At 55.5% G+C, this 25565-nt stretch overlaps 1 protein-coding gene across 2 annotated transcripts in view; it reads left to right on the plus strand.

Moving 5' to 3' along the window:
* Positions 1-17293, plus strand: part of EPHA8 (EPH receptor A8) — a 103337-nt gene extending 86044 nt beyond the window's left edge. Inside the window, exons 7-16 of one of the 2 annotated variants that reach the window (XM_054008825.1) lie at positions 3246-3317; positions 4101-4108; positions 4231-4383; positions 5382-5567; positions 7699-7760; positions 8218-8427; positions 12433-12582; positions 14275-14465; positions 15450-15605; positions 16805-17293. In XM_054008825.1, the coding sequence (XP_053864800.1) occupies positions 3246-3317; positions 4101-4108; positions 4231-4383; positions 5382-5567; positions 7699-7760; positions 8218-8427; positions 12433-12582; positions 14275-14465; positions 15450-15605; positions 16805-16919 (1303 nt within the window). In that variant the 3' untranslated portion in view covers positions 16920-17293. The remainder of the gene's footprint in view (positions 1-3245; positions 3318-4100; positions 4109-4230; positions 4384-5381; positions 5568-7698; positions 7761-8217; positions 8428-12432; positions 12583-14274; positions 14466-15449; positions 15606-16804) is intronic. The other variant, XM_054008824.1, reaches the window with a different exon arrangement.
* The last annotated feature ends 8272 nt before the right edge of the window (positions 17294-25565 follow it).

Here is a 25565-nt window from a genome sequence, read left to right on the forward strand (position 1 = left end):
CTGGAGATATTTAAGAGTAGGTTAGATAAATGTCTATCAGGAATGGTCTAGACAGTATTTGGTCCTGCCATGCGGGCAGGGGACTGGACTCGATGACCTCTCGAGGTCCCTTCCAGTCCTAGAGTCTATGAATCTATTCACTGCCTCTGGTGACAGGATTGCCAAGGCTAAATCTAAGCTAAAGAAGCAGCTGCAGACAGAGGTGTCAGCTAGACATCCTTCCTAAGAAGTCCCCTGCACAGTCACTGACGAGTCTGCTGTACACTTACCAGCACGTGGTATCCTCAAGGGCTTTGTGATAAATTTCAGAATCTACACTGAACACGAGCTAGCAGCAGGTGATGTATACCTTGTCTCGGACAGGTGCAAATCCTTCAGCACAATGGGCTGGTCTACACTGGGGGGTGGGGGGAGGATCAATCCAAGATACGCAACTTCAGCTACGTGCATAGCGTAGCTGAAGTCGAAGTATCTTGGATCGAATTACCTGGGGTCCACACAGCGTGGGATCGAGGGCCGCGGCTCCCCTGTTGATTGCGCTACCACCGCTCGCTCTGGTGGAGTTCCGGAGTCGACGTTGAGCGCGTTCGGGGATCGATATATCGCGTCTTAACGAGACGCAATATATCGATCCCAGAAAAATCGATTGCTACCCGCCAATACGGCGGGTAGTGAAGACGTACCCAACGAGTGTCACAAAATCAAGCAGACCTACAGGAGCAAGCAGAGTGCATCATTTAAGGACAAATGCATCGATACCGCCACAGAAAGTTGTCTCGACAGTTAATGAAAATAAGAAAGAGTTTGATTGGCATCATTTGTGCAGAATTATTAAAGACAGAGAAAATACCTGAGCTGAAATAAACCAGGGGGGTGTGGTGGTCAACAGAGGAGATATGGCCATCTCACACGAGGCAGCAAAGAACATCCTCAGACATCAAACAGTGATGAGAGCAAAAGAGGAAGTGGTGGAAAAGTCGGTATTATCAGATGACATTGACGTATTTCTCTTACTTTTGCATCATTACCGTGAACAGAGCCTAACATATTTAGTGATTATGGAACCCAGAGTCCAAGAGAGAGCTGTAATAGACATCCATGCTCTGCAGAGCAACACCGGAACATGATACCGGGGCTGTTCGCTGTCCGTGCGCTCTCAGGCGGTGATACAGTAGCTTCCTATTTTGGCCCCATCAGAATTACTCTGTTGAAAATTCTGCATGCTGGGTACTCCCTCTCTCTGCTGGGTGACATCGATGACACTGAACAGGCACCCAAATTCCTGGCTGCATGCTACAGACAATCAAACTGTGCCTCCAGGTTAGAAGCATGGCAGAAATCATGGACAGGGAAAACTGGCAAAGGTACCGTATCAAAACCAAAGCTCAGCTCTTCCCACCACCAAGGGAAGCACTTATAGGAAATGTCAAACACGCACCTATTCAGGCGCACTGCAGTGTGCATGGATACGCAATGACAGTTCCAAGGCTCCATTTCCAAAAACTGTACCAGACAATGGCGCACAGATATTTTGAAGTTAATCCAGGGTAATGGACTTTGTAAATCTATGAGCCAGATTGCCAGGAACCATATTCTGGGCATGCCCTGGAGGTGTGGAGTGTCATAGTGACCCGACAAAACCAGCTTTAGCATTTGCAGATGAAAACAGGGATGACAAGTAGTGACTTGTATTACTCATTACTTGTATTGTCGGGACACTCCATTGTTGTTGGAATGAGACAAAACGCCAGTAACTGTTTATAGTGACTCCAAAATGCAGTATTTGGTTACAATTATTATGATATTTGTCATTTTGCTGAATAGATACATTTATGATTTGTTGAATATTTTTCACATAATAAAAAGTGGTCACTGTCTCAAATGACAATTAAGGTCTATGCTATACCCTCTGCCCCATGTGCCCCTATTATTCAAATATGTGTTGTTATTGATTGAGCTTGCAAATGTTAAATACATGGATTTCATATATTAGGACTCTTTTGCTTTGATTTTGTCTGCTCCAGATCATGTGAACTCCTGCTGATTATGGGGGGCTGGTGAGGCTGGGATGAAATGTCGATATTTCAAAATGCTCTACAGTGTCATTAGGCAGGTTCGTGTAACGTGTGGTCTAGAGATACAGAAGCCACAAAAACACCTTGTCTGGACCCTAAAGCGAGGTTGACCAGAGGAGCTGCCAGACTGCGATGGTGCTACAGGTCACATTCAGCGGACAAATCCAGAGCAGGGAAGAGCAGATCATTGTGAGCCGTGGGGATGGATGGTGTAGGAGTGTAGACTCACCCCTGCGGCGCCTCCTGGTGGTTGTCCTCGGGAATTAGCTCATCCCAGCTCTGGAGTGCCCTCTGCAGGTCCGTGTCCCACTGCCACTTAGCCCCCATGTCCCTCCCTGGACTCTGGTGCCCTGTTAGCTGGGGTGCTGCCCCCTGGCAGTAACCCCTTTCTCTCAGGGTCTCCCCTCCCCGGGAAACCCCCACCCACTATCCCCACCTCGCCTCGGTATAAGGCTACTGCCAGTCATCATCTAGCCCCGCGCCCTGGGGCAGACTGCAGTATCAGCCACTCATCACTGGCAAGGTTGGGTTTGGACCTGCTGCCTTGGCCTACCCCTGGGCTGCCCTCTGCAACCCCAGTACCTGTTGGCCTTCTGCTAGGCCGCAGCCTGGGGCTTTCCAGGCTGGAGCTCCCCGGCTCCTCTGCCATTCCCCAGCCCTGCTCCATTCAGGTACCCTGTCTCTAGCTCCCTGCAGCCAGGCCCATCTCCCTCTACAAACAGAGTGAGACTATCTGAGCTCCTGGCTCCCAGCCTTTATAGGACCAGCTGGGCCCTGATTGGGCGTGGCCCCAGCTGAGCCTGCTTCCCACTCAGCCTGGGCTGTTCTCCCAGCCCTCTCCCCGGGCTGGTTTGAACCCTGTCGGGGCTACAATGAGCTGGTGTTCTCGGAGCTGGTTGCTGTTGAACCGTGGACCTGGTACACACGATATCCTTGTCTGGGCAAATGGAAGGCTGGAGGTGGGGGTGAACATCCGCAGTGCAGCTGTTGTGTGCCCTGCTGTCGGCGATGGATGGGCTGCAGCAGTCGCTGTCAGCTCCAGCTCAGCTTCGGGATGAATCTGTGGTACTGCGCCTTGCTCACTTGCACCCACGGCCGGGTGTATGTGAGATGGGAGGCAGAGCTGCTGTATCAGGAGTCTTCCCTCTGCCTCTTGTGTCTCCATGGCAGGCACTGTGGTTACAGCAAGGCTTTCCAGGACTCAGATGAGGAGAAGATGCACTATCAGAATGGCCAGGGTAGGTGCATGTCTGGCTCTACTCTTGACTGCAGTGCACCGAGCATGTGGAGCCTCAGGCTTCAGCGAAAGTCATGGGGCCGGCAGCTGCGGCGGTGCTGGGTGCATTCACTCTCAACGCCAGAAGAGCGGGTTCCTGGGAGCAGGCATCCAGCAACCCCTTGCTGTTGTGAATGTAGAGGGGGGGGAGGGATAGCTCAGTGGTTTGAGCATTGGCCTGCTAAACCCAGGGTTGTGAGTTCAATCCTTGAGGGGGCCATTTAGGGATCGGGGGCAAAATCAGTACTTGGTCCTGCTAGTGAAGGCAGGGGGCTGGACTCGATGACCTTTCAAGGTCCCTTCCAGTTCTAGGAGATGGGATATCTCCATTAATAGAGAAGCCAGCTGTGTTGGGGCCAGGCTGCCGCTAGTGGGGCTGACAGCACTGGGTGTAGAGACAAGGGTCTGAGTTCCAAGGGGAGAGGTGTAGTGTGTCAGTGACTCATCGGTTCATGGCACATGGGGGCCGAGCAGGTGTAACTCACATACTCACAGGCTGGGAGAGAGGGGCAATGGGAAATGCAACTAACAGGGGCCTACACAAGGCGGAAAATCCAAGTCCCCATGGAGATGTGTCTGGGGTGAGCTGTTCTCTGCCTCCCCACAGGGGCTGAGTTCTGGGCCAGCTACTCCTGGTCTCAGGTGATTTTCCTTGTCCCCCTGGGTGTCTGGGCCCTTGGGCTGGGCTGGAGAGGTCTGTGTTCTGAAGGGGGCATTTAGCTTTCCTGGAGTTGGGTGCCAGAGAGCAGGCCCCCACTGGGGCATCTCTCCTCTGTATGTGGCCCTAAGGAGTCTGCAACACTGCTTTTGGGGCTTGGATTCCTGCCGCCTCTCTGGCTCCCAGACGGCATTGCTGGTTGCTGTTGGAATGATCTCGCTTTTTCTTTCCCCGCCGAACTCGAACAGTGAAGTTCCCCGCGTCAAAGTTCTACGTGGACCCTCACACGTACGAGGACCCCTGCCAAGCCGTGCACGAGTTCACACGCGAGATCGAGGCCTCCAGGATTAAAATTGAGAAAGTCATTGGGTCCGGTGAGCGCCCTGGCTCTGTGCATTTCACACCCTTCGAACTTCCTTCGGAAACCCGTTTCTTCCCCCGGGGCTCTGGTGCCAATGTTTGTGCAGTACGCTGGAGACGCGACGGGCTAAATAAATACAGGTCGTGCTGAGTGTTGGGATGCTCCTCAGTGTGGGTTTGAGCCATTCCGTAGCTTTCTGAGCACAAAAAGCATGTGCAGAATTCTTGAATGTATGAAGTGAACCGTCCGGCGCCAGATGTTCAGCTGGTGTTAATCCGTGTAGTTCAGCTGCAGCCAATGGAACGACACTGACTTGCGCCAGCTGAAGGTCTGGCTGTCCGTGCACGGTGTCTCCTCCGCTGCTACCTTGAATTTCACCCCTAGAGTTCATGAGAAGACACTTGAGCCATTTCAGCAAAAATGTTTTTTTTCTGAAAAGTGATATCAGCTGAGAATAGGGGCTTGGACGGCAAGCGCACAAGGGAGAGGGCGAGCGAGTGAGCCGTCAGCTGCTGGTGACACCAATGGTATCCAATGGTGCACAAAGTCTGAGTACCTTTCTGCTTGGCAATTGCACAGAACCAGCCAGGATGCGAGGGCTCAGAGCTGCCTGGGAGGTGCTGGGAATTCTCACTGAACCAGCCCTGCTCTTGCTTTTCACCTGGCTTTGTACCCACATTGTTGGGCGGGAAGTTGGGAATCCCATAATAGGACGTGCTTAGCACACCTCATCGTTGCTATGCGAGAGTCTTTCTGCCGCTGAGGCACAGAGCCAGGCAATGATTCCTTACGCTGAGTCAGTGGTAGGAAATAGAACCCAGGAGTCCTGACTCCCTAAGCACGGAACCATGCTGCAGCCTTCTTATTGGCTCTAGAAAACAGGCCCCTCGCTGTTGACTCTGGACACGTGTTTAGCCGAGTGGCAGAAGGAGTGTGGATTTGGTGGGGTGCCAGGAGGCTGCAGTGAATTGAGAAGCTAAGCCCTTTCCCTGGTCTTTTCTTGCTTTGCAGGAGAATCTGGGGAGGTGTGTTATGGCCACCTGAAAGTGCCAGGGAAGAGGGAGCTTCCCGTGGCCATCAAGGCTTTGAAAGCAGGTTACACGGAGAAGCAGAGACGGGACTTCCTGAGCGAGGCCAGCATCATGGCGCAGTTCGACCACCCCAACGTTATCCACCTGGAGGGTGTGGTCACCAGGAGTACGTGGCTGAGTGCAACAGCTTAGAGAGGGCAGTCACATAGTCAGCGCAGGACCACGGGGACAAAGGAGAAGCTGATCTCACAGCCAGAGCCCTCAGGAAGTGCTTTCCTCTCCCCAGCCTGGCAGAGACCCCCCTACAACCGAGAGGCCAGCCAGCTGCTGCACAACGTATATCTCACAAATGGGGGCCTTTCACTTTGCTAGCCCCTTTCATCCCCAGGGATCCCCAATATAACAAACCCAAATGCAGCCACCTTTGGGGTGGAATGTGGCAGCTGTGTCACTGACTATTGCAATGCCACCGAAGAGTGTCGGACAAGAATGGAGGCTTCTGTATCCAGTGGGAACTACAGAGGGAATTTAGGGAGATGTGGCACAGATGGTCACTAGGAATGTGTCCAGAACATGGGGGTAAACATCTCATGGGTGGGTGGGAGCTCCCAACAGGAACATCAGAGAGACAGCTGCTAGGCAGGTCTACCTGAGGGACGTTCCTAGAGGGCCCCTGAAGGGCTGGGTGTGCACTGGCAGGGGGCAGTGCATGGGCGAAGCTTGCCCTGACACTGCCCTCACTCTACCTGCTCTGAGGGCTTCATTTTCGGGGCTGCGCATACAGCCCCGCATTCCAAAGTGCCTTTGGATTGCTACTGGCCAGGAGGCCAGAATGACATCCTACCATGAGCCGGGGTCTCTGCTGCTAGCTTCAGGCTCTGGAGTCTAGGGGCCAGTCCCTCGGCCCAGCAGCGTTCTCGCCTTTCAACATTCCCGATTAGCATCTTGAGAGGGAGACTGCTGCTTTTCGCCTTTCCCTTCTAGTGCCATTAGAGCAATGAAGGGTTTATCCCTGGCTGCAGCTCGAAGGAGAATGCTGCTACTTGGGGCTTTTCCAACGTTCATTGCAGGGAGGTGAAAGGGGACGCCTGTCAGGTCCTTTGTAACATCACATGTGGTGGCTCCCCTCACCTCACTCTGCTCTGCACCCCAACGCCAGAGATCGGGGTTATTGGATTCGGAGAAGCACTACCCATTAGCGTTCATTTTAAAGGCCGTATCGTATTGAATTGTAATGTGAAGTCATAGTTTTAAAAGCACATTGAAATGCAATGCATTATGGTAATGGGATGCAAATTTCATTTAGACAATGACACTGACTTAGCAACAACAATGGTGCCTGTAGAGAGACTCTGAGTTTGATGCGTGAGTATGAGTAGGCTGCATGAAGGTGAGTAGGCTGTGTTAGTGTGAGTAGGATGCATGAGTAGGGTGCGTAAGTGTGAGTAGGATGCGTGAGTGTGAGTAGGCTGTGTGAGTAGGGTGCGTTAGTGTGAGTAGGCTGTGTGAGTTTGAGTAGGACGCGTGAGTGTGAGTAGGACGTGTGAGTAGGGTGTGTGAGTGTGAGTAGGATGCGTGAGTGTGAGTAGGCTGTGTTAGTGTGAGTAGGATGCGTGAGTGTGAGTAGGCTGTGTTAGTGTGAGTAGGATGCGTGAGTAGGGTGCGTAAGTGTGAGTAGGATGCGTGAGTGTGAGTAGGCTGTGTTAGTGTGAGTAGGATGCGTGAGTAGGATGCGTGAGTGTGAGTAGGCTGTGTGAGTAGGGTGCGTTAGTGTGAGTAGGCTGTGTGAGTTTGAGTAGGACGCGTGAGTGTGAGTAGGACGTGTGAGTAGGGTGTGTGAGTGTGAGTAGGATGCGTGAGTGTGAGTAGGCTGTGTTAGTGTGAGTAGGATGCGTGAGTGTGAGTAGGCTGTGTTAGTGTGAGTAGGATGCGTGAGTAGGGTGCGTAAGTGTGAGTAGGATGCGTGAGTGTGAGTAGGCTGTGTTAGTGTGAGTAGGATGCGTGAGTAGGATGCGTGAGTGTGAGTAAGGTGCGTGAGTGTGAGTAGGCTGTGTTAGTGTGAGTAGGATGCGTGAGTGTGAGTAGGCTGTGTTAGTGTGAGTAGGCCGCGTGAGTGCTATATTCACACACTGGCATGGTTCACACGCAGCACCAGAATGGGACCTCAGCAGCTCTTTGCAGGGCTGTGGGACACCTTGATTGTCCCGGATTTGCTTCCCTCCCTGCACCAGGCAGGTACCGGGGCTCCCAGAGGAAGGTGACTTCTCTATTAACTTGACCTCTCTTGTCTCCTACAGGCAAATTGGTAATGATTGTAACCGAATACATGGAGAACGGCTCACTAGATTCCTTTCTCCGGGTAATCAGCTCCTCTGTATTTTTATTCATTGCACATTCTTCAGGGCTGAGTGGCTGATGAGGGAGACGAACAGGCTGATCCATGCTGAGGGAACACGAGCTCCAAGGCATCTGCACTCGCTCTCAGGCGGAGCAGCCTGGCGTGAGAGGCAGGACTCCTGTTGCTGGCGCACAGGAGCATCTGCCAGGCCCGTGGAGTGGGAAGAGTGGGAGGTTGGAGGTGACAGGAGTACAAACTGTCCTTCATTTCCTCTGGCCCAGCTAGGCTTGCTCGGAGAGGTGTCTGGGTTTGGAGCCCGAGTGTGGGGGCATTACAGATTGCAACAGGTGAGTGGAGCTGAATGAGGACAGGGTTCTGGGCCTACAGGTCACAGAGGTCCAAGTCACCACGCAGGATCAGTGTTTGTCAGGTGCCCAGCGAGAGGCCAGGAATAACGTCAGGGTTGTTTTCTCTCCAGAAACACGACGGTCAGTTCACCATCATCCAGCTGGTTGGCATGCTGAGGGGCATTGGTGCCGGCATGAGATACCTCTCCGATCTGGGCTACGTGCACCGGGACCTGGCTGCCCGTAACGTTCTTGTTAACAGCAACTTGGTCTGCAAGGTGTCCGACTTCGGCCTGTCGAGAATCCTCGAGGATGATCCGGACGCTGCCTACACCACCACGGTACATTCTGCGCTTTCTCTGTGCTGAGTCCCAAACAACAGCAGGCATGCCACGCAACCTTCAGGGAGAGAAATCACAGGCTGCAGCCAAGGCATGAAGGCTGGGAAGCTCAGCCTTATCTCCACCCTCTTGTGCTGATGCCATGAAATATGGAGCCCTTTAGACCATTATACATTATCTGACACGTCATATAATACAAACTCGCTTCTTACACAGCCGTACATGGAGGGAGTTACAGCACAGTGAGAGCTGGCACCTTTCCCAGCCGGCTCTCAATTACAGTCCACACACTGTGCAGAGTCCCCGAATCACCCTCTTCTGGGGGGGGCAGGTGTCAGATTAATCCTCCTCCCAATCTTGTTCCGGCCTCAGGGCTGCTCAGTTCATACCCTAGCGCCTCTCTCCTCCCATCCCCCATGTAACTGGGGGAGGTAACAGCTCATCTGTCTCAGGGAGTTTCACACAAATGCTGCCACACTGTTACATACATACAGTTTCAGGCTTGGCCTGATGTTTTAATCTCAGTGAGATCAACAGAACAAGCTGAGTTTGAAGTAGATTGGTTCAGTAGTTTAAAAATTGTTTAAAGTTATTGAGTCCCATTGCTGGCTGGAGCAAAGGATTTCTTATTTTAGGAAGAGCTAGCAGTGACCCCCTAGATTTAGGTAACCTAACATTTCTGGTATAGAAGATTCTTGTGACCTTTTTTGAGGAGCTCTCGTCCCTCCATTATATGCTGCCGGCCTTTGACATTCCACCGGGGCAAAGCACCGGAGCTAGAGACGTGCCTTCTGCTTGTCCCATGAAATTCTGTTGAGGTTTGGCTGAGACAGAAACATAAAAATCACCATTTCCATTCTCGGCCTGCATGGCTTAGCTTGCCAGAGTAGTAACTCCCCATCAAACATTCTAAGGACAAGCCCCAGCTTCCACCAGGGACCTGCCAGAGCCCCCGGAGTGCTGGGAATGAGGACGAGAGCTGGACAAGGCCACACTCCTTCCCAGACCTGGCATATGGGGTAGGAGCCCATCCCCCACTCCAGGGGCACCACATGGGGCAGGAGCCCATCGCTTCTTGGCATGGGACGGGGAGAGAGCCCACCCCATTCCCCTCTGAGCTGGCAGCCTTCTCCTCATATTGCGGGTAATGTGGTCTAAGTATGTGTCACAATAATGAAAGTTCAGGGTTCAAATCCTGCTGGTGAGGCATGATGTGACGGCGGAGTTGACACAATTATACATCACAAAATTTGTTTTTTCTTTTAAAGAAAATCTTGAAATTGCAAACAAAAGCTATGTTACATGAACATACATTAGATTAGTGAGACAAGGTGGATGAGGTAATATCTTTTATTGGACCAACACAAGTCAATTACCTTGTCTCGCTAATATCCTGGGGCCAACAGGGCTACATCAACACTGCAGACATAATTTACATCAGTGGTTCTCAACCAGGAGCACACATACCCTTGGGCGTTCACAGAGATCTTCCAGGGGGTACGTCAGCTCATCTAGAGATTTGCCTAGTTTTACAACAGGCCCCATAAAAAGCACTAGCAAAGTCAGGACAAACTAAAGTTTCATACGGTTTGTTTGTACTGCTCTATATGCTAGACACTGAAATGTAAGTACAAGATTTATATTCCACTTGATTTATTTTATAATTATCTGGTAAAAATGAGAACGTAGCGATTTTTCCGTGATAGTGCGCTGTGCCACTTCGGTATTTTTATGTCTGATTTTATAGGCAAGTTGTTTTTAAGCGAGGTGAAACTTGGGGGTACGCAAGACAAATCAGAGGGGTACAGTAGTCTGGAAAGGTTAAGAGCCACTGATTTAGGTTACAAAGTCAAGCACGCAAAAATTAGGAAATGCCAAATTTTCAGTTGCCTGCACATCAGTTTGACCCCCGTTTCCATACGTAACCCACTGGTCAGCGCCACTCTGAGTCATGTGTCCCCCTCTGAGCCCGCTCCCCGTGGGTATGGGTCTCCTTTACCAACGCTAGCTCATGCTTTCAGCTCTGGAGGGTTTCCTGCTCCAGTCCCCGAAGTGTTGGCCAAGGTGATGGTTTGCATTCTGATAGTCTGTAGGAACATGGTCACATACTATATTTTCCATGGGACCCTGCCTCATTCGGTGCCCGGGATGGACACACAAAGGTGTAGAATTAAGGCCACGTGTGTAACTGTAATGCTGACGTTTCTTAACCTTTGGGTGCTCGACTTTGCAATCTAAACAGCGTTCTATTAACATAGATTGCTTGTGTGCGTGTCTGGTCTTTCATGTCTTGCCTTAATCCACCCAACAGGGAAGTAAGAGGGAGAGCGAAAAGCCAAGGATCTCTGTGGTTGGCTGCTCCTTCCCCCGGGATAAACATGCATCCTCCAGTGTCTAATAATTTCTGGGCTTGTTTTCCCTGCTGGGTTTGCAGGCGGGACACCCTGCAGCGCCACACCAGCCACCTTCAGGGCAGAGGCTGCGTTCCTCAGTGAGGTGTAGGGAGAATGGGCCCAGAGTCTAGGCTTTCAGGAGTCTAAACATGAGCCCTCTCTCTGCCTTATTGTCTTCTTATATCCAGCTCTCTGGGACACCTGGGGGTGGAGGCCTCCACCAGCCGGGCTAAATTCTCGGTGCTTTCAGGCTCAGTCCTGCATGCAAGCAAAACTCTCCGTACTCGGCTTTGGTGACACCACAAGATTATCCTGGCAGGGCTGGGATGTGTCACATGACACAAGCCCCGAGCTGGTCATTGGCCCTTGTCAATCCTGCTCCAGTTTCCAGATCTCCCACCTGCCCCGTGCCCTTGCTTTGAATATATCGGGGGCACTCTAGGGTAGACTAGGACAAGCTTTACCCAACACGGGCATTTGTAACTGAGTGAGTCACTAGTTGAGGGTTTCCAGATGTCCTGAGCAGACACACTCCACTCACCTTTGCTTCAGCAGGTGCTAGTGATGGGTGCACGTCCGGTCTCGAGCCCGATGCGGGGGCAAGAAATGGTATTTAAAATTCAGCCCCTTTACCAAGGTTGAAGTCAGGTCATATTTGAAATGAACACATTTGCTCAGCATCAGCGCCTGCCCAGAGTCTGGCGTTAGGAGCCAATCCCGTGTTCTCATGCTGCCATTACTAACTGCTCCAGAGTTACCCGGGACAGGATGGCAGGGCTGCATCTGCACTGGCAAATCCAAGATATGTCGCTCAGCCTGGGAGTGCGCCCACATAGCCAGGCCAGGGCTCAGCGTGTCTTCTGTCTAACCCTGTTCTGAGCTGGGGCAGCTGACACGGTGGTGGAAATGCCTGGACCCCGCCTACACTAGAGCGCCTGCTGTTGCTACCAGTGGTGAATTATGGGTGCAGTGCAGACAAGGCCCAGGAGAGGACGGAGCTGCTAACAATTCACGGGAGGGAGGAGGAACCGCATGCCCTTCCCAGTTAGATGAGCTCCCCGGCCCAGCGAAAGGAAGGGCGACCATTTCCGTTCAGGCCCTGCAGTGCTGCTGGTGCCAGTCACCGAACCAGAAAGCTGGGGGGTGTTCTTAGGGGGTGGGTGGGGAGCTGCCTGTTCTAGGCTCAGTCTGTATAGCGCCACCAGCAGCGCTACACTGGGAAAGGCCCCGCCCGGGGTCCATTGGTTCTTAGGGCTGACGCTGTGTGGTACCCAGTGGCTGGGGGTTGGACCCTCAGCACGGACAGAATGGAGAGCCCTGCCTCAGGGAACTAGGCTAAGCAAGATCAGGCCTGGGAGCTTTTGGCTGGGAGACCCGGGAGACTCCATGGTGTATTCAGAGTCGGCGGGTCTCTGTGACAGACTGGGCGTGCTGGCAGTCACGGAGATGCCAATGGCAGGCTCCAGGCTGATGCAAGTGGACATCCCCCATGCCTGCCTGACCCCAGCTCCTGCCCTGGCTCTCGGCGATACCTCCTGAATGGCCTTGCTGCCCAGGTGCCAGCTCTTTGCCCTGGGTGGAGCCTGTCACGGACGGTTACTCTGTGTTTCAGGGGGGGAAGATCCCTATCCGCTGGACGGCCCCCGAGGCCATCGCGTACCGCACGTTCTCCTCGGCCAGCGACGTGTGGAGCTACGGCGTCGTCATGTGGGAGGTGTTGGCCTACGGGGAGCGGCCCTACTGGAACATGACCAACAGGGATGTAAGTGAGCGTCGTCCTGCCTGCGGCTGGACTGGTCTCAGGCCGGTTCCCTCCCTCCCTCTGCTAGGGGCGGCACCTCCTGTTAACTGAGCGGTTGTGGGGGCTCACGGCGAGATGGAGGCCACTGGGGGGGGTCTAAAGCCAGAGTGTAGTTCTCGGGGCAAAAGGCGATGCTGCCTCTCCTTGCAACCCCCGGGGAATGGAGCTCGAGACTTTACGCTGCCTGGAAGGGGCAACGCTGGGGCCCGAATGCCGAGCTCAGCCGAGCCGTGAGGGGGGATTGTCAAATTCTCTGTGTGAGAATATCAATGTGTTTTCAGTCCTTCCTTCCGCATAGTGTGTGTCCCCGCCCCACTCTCTATTACTGGGGGTCCCTGCCCCACGGCATGTTACTGGGGGTCCCCGCCCCATGGTGTGTTACTGGGGGTCCCCGCCCCATGGTGTGTTATTGGGGGTCCCCGCCCGCTGCGTGTTACTGGCTGTCCCCGCCCGCGGCGTGTTATTGGGGGTCCCCACCCCATGGTGTGTTACTGGGGGTCCCTGCCCCGCGGTGTGTTACTGGGGGTCCCCGCCCCATGGTGTGTTATTGGGAGTCCCTGCCCCGCGGCGTGTTACTGGCTGTCCCCGCCTGCGGCGTGTTATTGGGGGTCCCCGCCCCATGGTGTGTTATTGGGGGTCCCTGCCCCGTGGTGTGTTACTGGCTGTCCCCGCCCCACGGCGTGTTATTGGGAGTCCCTGCCCCGCTGTGTGTTACTGGGGGTCCCCGCCCCATGGTGTGTTATTGGGGGTCCCCGCCCCATGGTGTGTTATTGGGGGTCCCTGCCCCGCGGTGTGTTACTGGCTGTCCCCGCCCCACGGCGTGTTATTGGGGGTCCCCGCCCCGCTGCGTGTTACTGGGGGTCCCTGCCCTGCAGCGTGTTATTGGGGGTCCCCGCCCTATGGTGTGTTACTGGGAGTCCCCGCCCCATGGTGTGTTATTGGGGGTCCCCGCCCCATGGTGTGTTACTGGCTGTCCCCGCCCCACGGCGTGTTATTGGGGGTCCCCGCCCCACTCTGTATTACTGGGGGTCCCTGCCCTGCAGCGTGTTATTGGGGGTCCCCGCCCCATGGTGTGTTATTGGGAGTCCTTGCCCCGCTGTGTGTTACTGGGGGTCCCCGCCCCATGGTTTGTTATTGGGAGTCCCTGCCCCGCTGTGTGTTACTGGGGGTCCCCGCCCCATGGTGTGTTATTGGGGGTCCCCGCCCCATGGTGTGTTATTGGGGGTCCCTGCCCCGCTGCGTGTTACTGGGGGTCCCTGCCCCATGGTGTGTTATTGGGGTCCCTGCCCCACTGCGTGTTATTGGGGGTCCCCGCTCCATGGTGTGTTATTGGGGGTCCCTGCCCCGCTGCGTGTTGTTCATGTGCTTTAGGTGGGGTTATGTTAGGGGGTTGCCGAGATGAATAAGACAAAGGAAGGGAGGGGGCTGGCGCGTGGGAGGGGGTTGGCCCAAAGAGCCAGTCAGCCCCAGGGCAGGTGTTCAGCGGGAGACCTCCGGAGAACAGGTGCCTGTTACCACCAGTGGCCATTGGTCGCTGCTTTGCCAGCTTCAGTGTGTGGCTGGCTCCGCAGAGCTCTGGAGCGAAGAGCCAGGCCATCTCAGAGTGCGCTCCGGGAGGGCTGTGGGCTCACCCCGAGCAAACCTATCTTTCAGGTCATTAACTCAGTGGAGGAGGGCTACCGCCTGCCTGCCCCCATGGGCTGCCCTACAGCCCTGCACCAACTCATGCTGGACTGCTGGCAGAAGGATCGCAGCGAGCGGCCACGTTTCTCCCAGATCGTCAGCATCCTGGACAAGCTCATCCGCAACCCTGAGAATCTCAAGTGCACAGCCACGGTGAACCGGTAAGGCCAGCCACAGCCGCGGGGAACCGGTAAGGCCGGCCACAGCCTCGAGCAACCGGTAAGGCCGGCCACAGCCACGGTGAACCACTAAGGCCAGCCACAACCACGATAGCCTGATAAGGCCGGCCACAGCCAGAATGAGACAGTTAGAGCTCCGCAGGCGATCTCAGCACCTTCTGCTCATAGCCATGGTGAGCCAGAGAGACTCTTCACCCACCAGCACCAGCCAGTGCATCATAGCCACGGTGAATTGGTGAGAGACTCTCTTGCCACAATTGGCTAACATTGGCCACTTTATGGCCTGTTCTCTGGCTAGAGCCTCATGCCAAGCCAGAGCGGACAGCGAGCGCGTTCACCGCCACAGTGAGACAGTCCGAGACCGAGCCAAGCCCAAGCTCTGAGCTGGCACCGGCTACGTCAGGCACTCACATGCCACAATGACGGGCAACACAACGGATGGGTCAGAGCCACAGAGAACTACTTAAAGCTGCTGTCCAAGCAAGAGCTTATGGCTAACACAGTCCAGGCCATAACCATAATGAGCCACACTAGCCTCCCAGCCTGGGTGGGCTTATGGCTTCAGCGCGGTCATGGCCGCAGGCCTGGCTAGCACCAGCCAGGAACAGAAAACACGCTCAGCCGTGAGTGGAGCGGCTGCATTTCACACCCTTGGATTCACATGCACAGCCCACCTCCACACAAAATATACACGGGCGCCGAAGTGCATGCACAGTACTGTGGATATCCCTCCCGCAACCCGCTCTTTGGCTCTGCCTGACCAGAGAGGGCTCCAGCGCTCTGGCCCCTGACCTTCACTTCTTGTGAAAACACAAGCCGTGGGGAGCGGTAATTGTGCAGTGGTAGAATAGTGTTGGGGCGTCGGGCTGCCATCCCCCGCTGCACAGGCTGCTTTTCCGGTACCTTGACTCCACTCGCTGATCCGCCCCTTAGCGCTAAGTTTATGCCTTTTCTCTTGTCTTCGAGGTTCACCCAAACTCCCTTTGACAGAGGCGTCTTTGATTTCACGAGCTGTTTTACCGTGGAGGACTGGCTGGAGTCCATCAAACTGGGGCGCTATCGGGAGAACTTCGCCGTGGCCGGGTATTCCTCGCTGGGGATGGTGATGCGGATGAACATCGAGTGAGTACGAAGGGGGAGAAGTGACTGATGTAGGCCATGAAGTGCTGGCAGCACCCGTCACCCCCATCACTGTCTGCTGCCCTCCTACCTTGGGCTCTGTAGACCTGACAGGCTCAGCAGTGTTAGGCCTAGTTAGCACCTGGAGGGGAGAAAATCCAAATACTGAAGGAAGTGGAGTCGGTGCCTCTCTCCTCGGTGCTCTTCTTTATGAGTCAGTCCTGAGCCAATGCGCCAAGGTGATGCTGAGCTCTGTGTCTGTGTGAGTGCACATGCATAGGGCTGTGTGTGGGTGTGTGTGTGCGCATGCACGTGTGCATAGGGCAGTGTGTGTGTGTGTGTGCACGTGTGATAGGGCTGTGTGTGTGTGTGTGTGTGCACGTGTGCATAGGGCTGTGTGTGTGTGTGTGTGCACGTGTGCATAGGGTTGTGTGTGGGTGTGCACGTGTGCATAGGGCAGTGTGTGTGTGTGTGTGTGTGTGTGTGCACGTGTGCATAGGGCAGTGTGTGTGTGGGTGTGCACGTGTGCATAGGGCTGTGTGTGGGTGTGCACGTGCACGTGTGCATAGGGCTGTGTGTGGGTGTGCACATGTGCATAGGGCTGTGTGTGGGTGTGTGTGTGTGTGCACGTGTGCATAGGGCTGTGTGTGTGCGTGCACATGTGCATAGGGCTGTGTGTGTGCATGCACGTGTGCATAGGGCTCCGTGTGGGTGCACAGGGCTCAGTGTGTGACCAGCTGGTGTGTCCAGCAGGGTTGGACGGGAGGCTGCACAGTGGAAGCTCAGCGACCGTCAGACCATTTCACAGTGTGATTGCAGAAGGAGGGGACGCTAATCGGAGTTTCAGGGACACCTCAGAGAAGCTGCCGAGTGGACAGGGCTGTCTGTCCGTCTGTCCGTGTGACTGACTGACTGATCTGTGAGCAGCTCCAATTTCAGAGCATTGCTCCTAGCGTGTCAGGAGCCACTTCCCCTCTGCCTCCCTCTCCCCCTGGGGATGGCGCGGGGGCAGTGGCCCTGGGGTGGGCCATGGACACTGACAGTCGGTCACTCCCGAGAACAGCACGTCAGCCCCTCAGGACCAGACAACGGCAGCTCCGCCGCTGGCAGCCGAGTGCAGCTGAGCCAGTGGAGGGGGAGCCCCGTGGCCTGGCCTGCAGCACGGGGGGAGCTGCGGTCTGACGTTGCCTTTGTTTTCACAGTGACGTTCGGAGCCTGGGGATCACCCTCATGGGGCACCAGAAGAAGATCCTGAGCAGCGTCCAAATCATGAGGTCTCAGCTGCTGAACACCAGTGTCCCCAGGCGGCATCTCTAATCGCCAGCTCCCCAGACCCAGCAGCCGGCGTTCCGAAAGCACCGATCCTGGCAGAGCGGCGAGCACAGCCGGCGGGAGACGCGCCGAGCCAGAACCTCGAGTCTCTGTGGCTTTCCGTTGCCTTGCTGGGATTCGCGCTCTGGGTACATTGCTGAATCTCCTGGCTTCTTCCTCCAGCTGAGGGTAGGAGCAGCCTCCAGCGCAGGGCAGGCCACTCCCTTTTCCATCCTGGGTCCCTGCTGGGCCGGGGCTCCTAGCCTGGCCTCGCTAGGGGCAGTGCAATAGAAGGGGCGCACCGCCCAGGCTGGGCCCGGCACAGGGAGTCGCACTGACTGACAGCCGGGCAAGTCTCTTCCGTGTGCTGCTGCCGACTGTGTCTGAGCTGCGGTTGTACTGCCTGGAGGCTTAGCTGGAGCTCTGAGCCCTGCAAGGCCTCCCACACCATTGCATGGCAGAGACAGCCAAGTGCCTGCTCCCACCACCCTGCTCTACCCAGGACCTCCAGACCAGCCCCTCCAGGGTCATTGCCCTGCTTTCAGAAGGGTCACTGGAAAACCGGACGTCTTGAGCCTCCTGCAGTAGTTTCTGCTGGTGCTGTGAGCAGACGGGACTTCCTTGGCGCTGGGAAGAGGGGCCCGGAGCGCTGGCGCGTGCTCGGGGAGATGTGAGAAGTGCTGTCAAAGGAGAACCCGGAACCAGCTAGGAAGTCACCACTTCCTGAATGCACCAGCACTGAACCTAGCGCAGGCAGGCCAGGGCCAGGGGAGAGCATGTGTCTGAGGGCTACACGCTCAGGTTTCCCCCCCGAGCCCCAACAGAGCAGAGGCCAGGCTTCTGCCGCATGAGGGGCCGCGTCCCCTCTCACGGTTCTGTCATGTCTTCTTCCGGGTCCGAGGGGGGTTTATTGAACTCTCATATTGCCTAAAACCAGCCAGGGGCTGCCAGCAGCCAGTCTGCCTTGCTGTGCTAACAGCCAGGCCTCCAGGGGAGGCCATCACCAGCGGCACCGCTCCCAGCAGCACGCCGACCTGCGAACACACGAGGCCCCCGCCCGAGGCTCTGCTCAGCTGTCACATCCTGGCTGCCCAGCAGGTGAGGGTTTCTCCAGGCCACCCTGCCAGGAGCTGCGCCAGCTCCTTGCTGGCGCCCCCTGTTGGTGAGCGTGCCCCCGGAAGGCAGCAGGCCAGTGCGCCGAGGTGGTTGGACGCGCTGAGCTGTCCCGAGGCAGAGATGTGCTCGAAGCGGAGGGACTGTCGCAGGCTGGAGAGGAAAGCCGGCCTCTCGCTCCCCTTTGTAAATACGATTTTCTACCATGTTCAAAGCTGGTTTACTACATCGGACTTTAGACACGCAAAAATGGTCTCAAAGCACAGAAAGCCCAGCCCAGGGGCTGGCCGCGCTGCCAAGACTCTTCAAGGGGGCGTGTAGCCGGAGCTCACTGAGGGACCCCACTCCTTGGGGCAGGGGAGAAGAGCTCCTCCCGACGCTGCTGTTACTCGTGCGTCTGAGACCCACGCCGCCGATCCGCTCTCAGTGACAGCAGAGGAACTCCAGAGTCGCTCCGGTGGTTCCAGTAGAGATCCTCTGGATTTACATCAGCACGTGTGACAGCGGGATTTGGCCCGAGGTCGCCTTCCAGCAGCGCCAGAGAAACTGGAGGATGGTGGGATGTGGGGGGAGGGGGTTAAAGCCATTTTCCAGTCTGCAATAATCCTGGCTAAACTGAACCCTCCCGGGCTTGGTTTAGTTTTCAATCCAGGGCGTCTGCATCTCAATTCTACTCTGGGACTATGTCGTGGGCACCCTACTGCTTCCTATGGAAGCTCTTCCGACGAGGGCTAGATGCAGTATGTGGCTCTAGTTCCATTCTACCCTCTGTGCACTCAGACCCCTCACGCACCAATCCTGGGGGCTGTGTACTCGGAGTCTACACCTGCGGCACACGGAACGCCCGGGGGAGGAGGGTGCCGGCCGGGCCTTACCCGCCCTGCAGCACATGGAACACCCAGGGGAGGAGGGTGCCGGCTGGGCCTTACCCGCCCTACAGCACATGGAACACCCAGGGGAGGAGGGTGCCGGCTGGGCCTTACCCGCCCTGCAGCACATGGAACACCCAGGGGAGGAGGGTGCCGGCTGGGCCTTACCCGCCCTGCAGCACATGGAACACCCAGGGGAGGAGGGTGCTGGCCGGGCCTTACCCGCCCTGCGGCACACGAAATGCCCGGGGGAGGAGGGTGCCAGCTGGGCCTTACCTGCCCTGCGGCACACGGAACGCCCGGGGGAGGAGGGTGCCGGCCGGGCCTTACCCGCCCTACGGCACACAGAATGCCTGGTGGGGAGGGTGCCGGCTGGGCCTTACCCGCCCTGCGGCACACGGAACGCCCGGGGGAGGAGGGTGCCGTCCGGGCCTTACCCACCCTGCGGCACATGGGAGGTATAAGGGTGGGGGGGTTCTGGATAGATCCTGGTTCCCAGAGGGCAGAGGGTTGGTGGATGGTCCCTGGTCCCTAGGGACAGGGGGCTTGCTGGATGGGTCCTGGTACCCAGGGACGGGGGATGGGGTTGCTGGACAGCCCCATCCCCTCGGGACGGGAATTGTTGGACAGGCCCTGGTCCCAGAGGATGGGGGTTGCTGGCCAGGTGCTGGTGCCTGGAAGAGGAGTGTTGCTGGATGGGCCCTGGTCCCCAGGGACAGAGGGTTGCTAGATGGCCCTTGCCTCTCTCTTCCTTGCCCTTGTTTTATGGTCAGAGTCTGCACCGCTTCCCGGACAATACAACTCTTCCCATTGACATTTCTCTGTCTTTTATTGACCAATGTGTCATGCAGGGCTGCTCCCACGGGGCACACGGGCTGCTGGAGCTGCTAAGGGATCCACCCTGCCGTCCCTTCCAGCAGGCATGGGGCTGCCCGAGGGGACTTGCCTGTGCATGGATGTGCATGTGTGTGTGAGTGCAAGCATGTGCATTTTGCGCATAGTGCAAGTGTGCATGGATGTGCATGTGTGTGCGTAGCGTGAATGTGTATGGATGTGCATATGTGTGTGAGTGCATGCATGTGTGTAGCATGAGTGTGTGTGATGCATAGCGTGAGTGTGTCTGTGTGTGTGTGTGTGTGCGCGTGGGTGGGGAAGAGAAGAGTTAGTGTCATTGCTGTTGTTGTTACAGTCCAATCCCATTTCATCCTGGGTGGTGGTGGGATGGAAGAGTCACCTCATATGCCCACCTAAAGCATCACCCCCAGGAAGTGGGGAGCAGAGATTTGCCGGGCCGCGGTAGGGTGTTTGTTAAGCTTCCACGTTGCATTAATTCATAAAGCCGACGTGCACATTCTGCCAGATGTAGGGGGTTTCGCCATAGGCGTTCAATCCAAAAGCAAGTACCTACCCCAGGGGAGTTTACGTGTGTTAGAGACTGTACCTGGCTGACAGCTAAGCGTGCAATGCGCAGGGTGACGTATCCATGGGGTTATATGGAGATACTATTCAGAGCCCGCTGCACAGGTGCAGTATTATTAACATCTGAGAATTAAACAAATGTGTCCATGCTAATAGCCATCCACTAGATAAATGCCCCCCCGCCCAATCCCCACTTGTCACAAGGGACCTGAGTTTCCAGTTTTGTAACATTACGATTCTCCCTTCCCTGTGACTCCTGAGAAAAACAGTCCTGCCAGGGCTAGCCCACCAGGGGCCGAGGGGCTGCTCCTGACGTGTTTTTATCTCCCAGCTCGCATAGCCCCACTGGGCGCTGAAGCCAAAAGAGACAGTTGATTTTTCAGGTATCAGGGGGTAGCCGTGTTAGTCTGTATCTACAAAAACAACAAAGAGTCTGGTGGCACCTTAAAGACTAACAGATTTATTTGGGCATAAGCTTTCGTGAGTATAAACCTCACTTCTTCGCTTTCACTCTATGCATCCGAAGAAGTGAGGTTTATACTCACGAAAGCTTATGCCCAAATAAATCTGTTAGTCTTTAAGGTGCCACCAGACTCTTTGTTGTTTTTGATTTTTCAGATTATCCAATGTTCTTGCAGGGAAGGGGCCAGCCAGGCCACAGGGCAAAGGGGCCGGGTGACTGTACGTTCAGGTGGGCCTGGCAGGTTCAGGTCACCCGTGCTTCCATGTACCTGTGTTGTCAGGACATCTCTGAGCTCCCTGGGGAGCAGCAGCGGGAAGGGCAGGGCAATTAATCAGACGGGAACAGATGTTTTGCTGCATGGGCTCAGGGTTAGGGGAGTCCAAAGAGTGACACACAGGCCAGGTATGTTGTCTACTTGCTTAGAAACAAACCAGGGGTTGTAGATGGGTCTCCTGAAATCAGTCCTGCTGTGGGGGACCAGCTGGCCAAGCAGACAGACCCTCCCAATCCAGCAGTGCCTACAGAGCCCTCAGCATATTTATAATGCCAAATGGAGACGCTCGTGCACCCAAGTAACAATCTGACGTGTTTCCCAAAGCTCTATCCCCAGCAATCAGCATCCCCCCACCCCCCGTGAGCATCCCCAGCAGAGAGCCAGGGACCCCAGCCTGCAAACACTATTGTTACTGTATTGAAACCATCATGGAACAGAAGCAAAGGTAAAAAGGTTCATGGCAGTGTCACACCCAGTCTCCCAGCCCAACTCAATTCCTTTCATAGAGTGGAAGCCAGTGCCCACCAGCACCTCACAGAGTTCGGCCCCAGGGCGGTTTGTGTCCCAAGTGATAGCCAGGCATCAAGGCAAGTAATCATTCTTTCACTGGTGAACGAGATTTCCTTCTCTAGTAATGCGTAGTACCGTTCCTAGGTACTGACCGGGCAATCCCACTATATTTGCTTTGCTATCTGTCCAAGCTAAGCTGGGATACTTCATTAATAGTACAAGCCCCTGCACGCCATCAGCATTATTAAGGTGCGTGGTCACTGTGGTACAGGACTTTAAAACAGCCCAGCAGTTCTACGTGACATCGCCCATGTTGGTTTTACGTGCCCACAAGCCCTCTTCTTTGTGTCAGTTTTATGAAATCTTTCTGAGGTCAAACACGCTCTGTGGCTAAAGTGAACAAAGGGCAATTTCTGCCTGATCGTTACTGATATTCCTATCTGCTCACACATCAGCCCACCTGCCGAGGAGCACCAGATTCCCTCTTTGCTTTACGCTTAGCAGTGTGTTGGAGAAGATTAAACGGCTAGGAGATTGAAACAGCACTATCGATGTTCTAACAGTTAAACTGGTTAAAAGCTGGCTCCACAGATATCGTTGCCTTAGAAATTTCCCTTAAATAATTTCAATGTTGTAAATCACGATAGACGTGACTCTTAGCCGCAGAACTCCTCAAAGGGCATCAGTGTCTTACTAGACACATTCTGAAAGCTCAGAATCCCATTTCGTCCCACTCTGGAAACAGACGGCGCTGGAGAGCCTCGGGCAATCGCAGGTGCAGGAGCAGAGGCCAGAGCCACACCCTGGCGTTATTTCCCAGCTGCTGAGAACGTTGTGCCCAATTGTCCAAGCAAGGCACATGCACCAAGCTGAAGTTGAGCTTTAGTCAAACCGGAGGAAGTGCTTTCGGGTTCACAGGGATCAAGGCTCTCCTTGGACGAGTAGCGAAAGGCTCCCAACCCCCTCAGGTTGAGGATGTGTCTACATCCGTAATTTTTGGACTCAGTTCCCCGAGGGGGCAGCTTCCCGAGTGGCAGCAGTAGAGCAGGCTGTAGTGTAGAGCCAGGGGCTGGGGCATTCACCACTAGGCCGCCTAACCCAGAAAACACGATGAGAAAGTCTTGAGCCTGCTGGAGCCTTGTCTACGCTGCAGTTTTGGTTGGGGCCACCCCCACTGCAGTGACACCCTGGGAGTTACTGGGTTGAAAATTCCTTGCGCTAGATTCACTGAGAAACAGGGGTGTGGTGACACCGAGCAGTGCCACACCTTGAAAACCACTGGGATTCACAGCGCCGGAGGGAGTCACCCAGGTACAACTATGGGGCGATGGCGCTGGAGATTGGGACTATGTTCCACAGGCAGTGGTGGTTTTAGCTGATATCTCCTGAGGGTCATATAGGCACAGAGAATACAGCTGCTACTGGCATCCCAAAGCTGCCCAGGCCTGTATTGTCACGCAGTGGTGTGGGAAAGCGTCCCACCGTGGAGGAAGCAATAAGGCTGCCGTCCCTAGAAACTTTCAGGAGAGTTACAGAGTATGGCCGAGTTCCTCCATGAACGTTTCATGGAGTCCTCTCAGGAAGATAAAGGGCCATCCCTATGTATACATAAACTACTCTGCCCCTCCCCATCCACCTGGGGAATGAAAAGCAGATGCCAACGCTACCTCTGTTCGCTGCCTCACTGCCTCAGTTCGTATGAGTAAAGCAATAAAAAACCCAACACCTGTGTCTTGTTACCTTGGGGATGGGCCAGGCGCCATCTTTAAATGTAAACAGTGTAAGGAAAAATGCACTCACGTTTACCCAAGGTCTCTGTCGCTTTATCAGGCTCATCCAAGCACAACAGGTGGGGCTGGCTAGACTGTGGTGGGGTCTTGAAGAGATCCTGGCTCGCAGGATGGCTGCAGTCCCCTTCCTCCTCCTCTTCTCTGTTCACAGCAGGGGTCTCTTAGGGTTACCATATTTCAGCGAGCAAAAAAGAGGACGGGAGGAGCCCCGCCCTAGCCCCGCCCCTGCCCCTCCCACTTCCCGCCCCCCCAGAACCCCCAACCCTCCCCCCGTTCCTTGTCCCCTGACTGCCCCCTCCTGGGACCCCTGCCCCTAACTGCCCCCCAGGACTATCTAAGCCTCCCTGCCTCTTGTCCCCTGACTGCCCCAACCTTTATCCACACCCCCACCCCCAGACAGACCCCTGGGACTCCCACACCCCATCCAACCACTCCCCACCCCCTGACAGCCCCCCCCAGAACTCCCAACCCATCTAAACCCCTCTGCTCCCTGTCCCGACTGCTCCGATCCCTCTCCCCACTCCTGCCCCCTGACAGCTCCCCCCCAGAACTCCCAACCCATCTAAACCCCTCTGCTCCCTGTCCCCTGACTGCTCCGATCCCTCTCCGCACTCCTGCCCCCTGACAGCCCCCCCCAGAACTCCCAACCCATCTAAACCCCTCTGCTCCCTGTCCCCTGACTGCTCCGATCCCTCTCCCCACTCCTGCCCCCTGACAGCCCCCTCCAGAACTCCCAACCCTCTCCCCCGCTCCTTGTCCCCTGACTGCCCCCTCCTGGGACCCCTGCTCCTAACTTCCCTCCAGAACCCCACCCCCTACCTAAGACTCCCTGTTCCTTGTCCCCTAACTGCCCCCTCCTAAGACCCCCCCCAACTGCCCCCCAGGACCCTACCCCCTACCTGTACCCTGACTGCCCAAAACTTTCTCCACTCCCCCCAAAAAGCCCCCCCCCGTTTCTTGACTGCCCCCTCCAGAACCTCCCTGCCCCTTCTCCTGCCCCCCTTACCCTGCTGCTCAGAACAGGGTGTTGGGCTCTGTGCGAGCCGGACACGTGGCTAAGCTCCCCAGCACAACAAAACCCGGTCCCTGGCCCTGCACAACAAAACCCGGTCCCTGGCCCGGACCGGGTTGCAGGGGAGAGCTGCCCTTGTATCAGCACAAAGTGCTCTCGCTCCCGTTTTGCTACGCTGCATGGCAGAAACCGCTCCCAGTTGCAAAAGGGGAGGGCTGCACTTTGTGCTGAGACACTTGCTCAGAATGCAGGGCGGAGCTCCTCTCCAGCTGCTCCGGAGTCCAGCCCGGGACTTCCCTGCAGCCCTCCCAGCCGCTCCGGGGGATGGGGGAAATCCCGGACATTGTGAGTGCTTTACAAATTCCCCCCGGACGCTATTTTTAGCACAAAAAGGAGGACATGTCCGGGTAAATCCGGACGAATGGTAACCCTAGGTCTCTGGCACCTACAACGTGTCCATGGTGATCTGCAGGACGCTGGTGGGATCTCCGCCGAGTATTGCCTACAGCTCATTGTGAAAACAGCAGGCTTGTGGGGCAGCACCGGATCGATTGTCATGCTTCCTGGCCTCGTGGTATGCCTGCCACAGTTCCTTTGCTTTCACACAGCACTGCTGCATCTGTGTTGTACCCCTTTGCCTGCATCCCCCATTCGATCTGATTGTACCTGGCCTTGTTTCTGTGGTTGGTCCCAAGGCAGGCAGGCTCTTCCCAGTTATTGTTCTCTGAAGGACCAGGAAGGTTTTACCCCAGAGGCATCTTATCTCTAGGCTTTGACTTGCTTCCTGCGTCTTTCTCCTCACAATCCCTTTTAACGTAACGCCCTAGAGAGAGCCAAGGTGGGGGAGGGAATATCTTTTAGTAGCCCAACTTCTCTTGGAGAGAGAGACAAGCCTTAACGCCAGATAGTCAGCCAGAAACCATCCTTTACAGCAATGGGCCAATCATATTGCACATACAGGATTTATCACTTAATACAGAGGAGCCCACCAGCCTTCACAACTACACACAAGGGTTCAGCATAAAAGATCACACGTGGAGGGCGAGCAAGTCAGGCTGAGCGTGAGTGTGCAAGAGACTGGGGGGGACGTTGGTGAGTGTGTGCAAATGGTGCATGTGTGTAGATGGCTGTGGGGCTGGGCATGCAGCAGGGTGAGTGTGTAAGCCAATGTGAGCGGGCATGTTGATGGGCGCATGTGTGAG

Source organism: Malaclemys terrapin, chromosome 19 (assembly GCF_027887155.1).
Source record: "Malaclemys terrapin pileata isolate rMalTer1 chromosome 19, rMalTer1.hap1, whole genome shotgun sequence".
Classification (NCBI taxonomy): domain Eukaryota; kingdom Metazoa; phylum Chordata; order Testudines; family Emydidae; genus Malaclemys; species Malaclemys terrapin.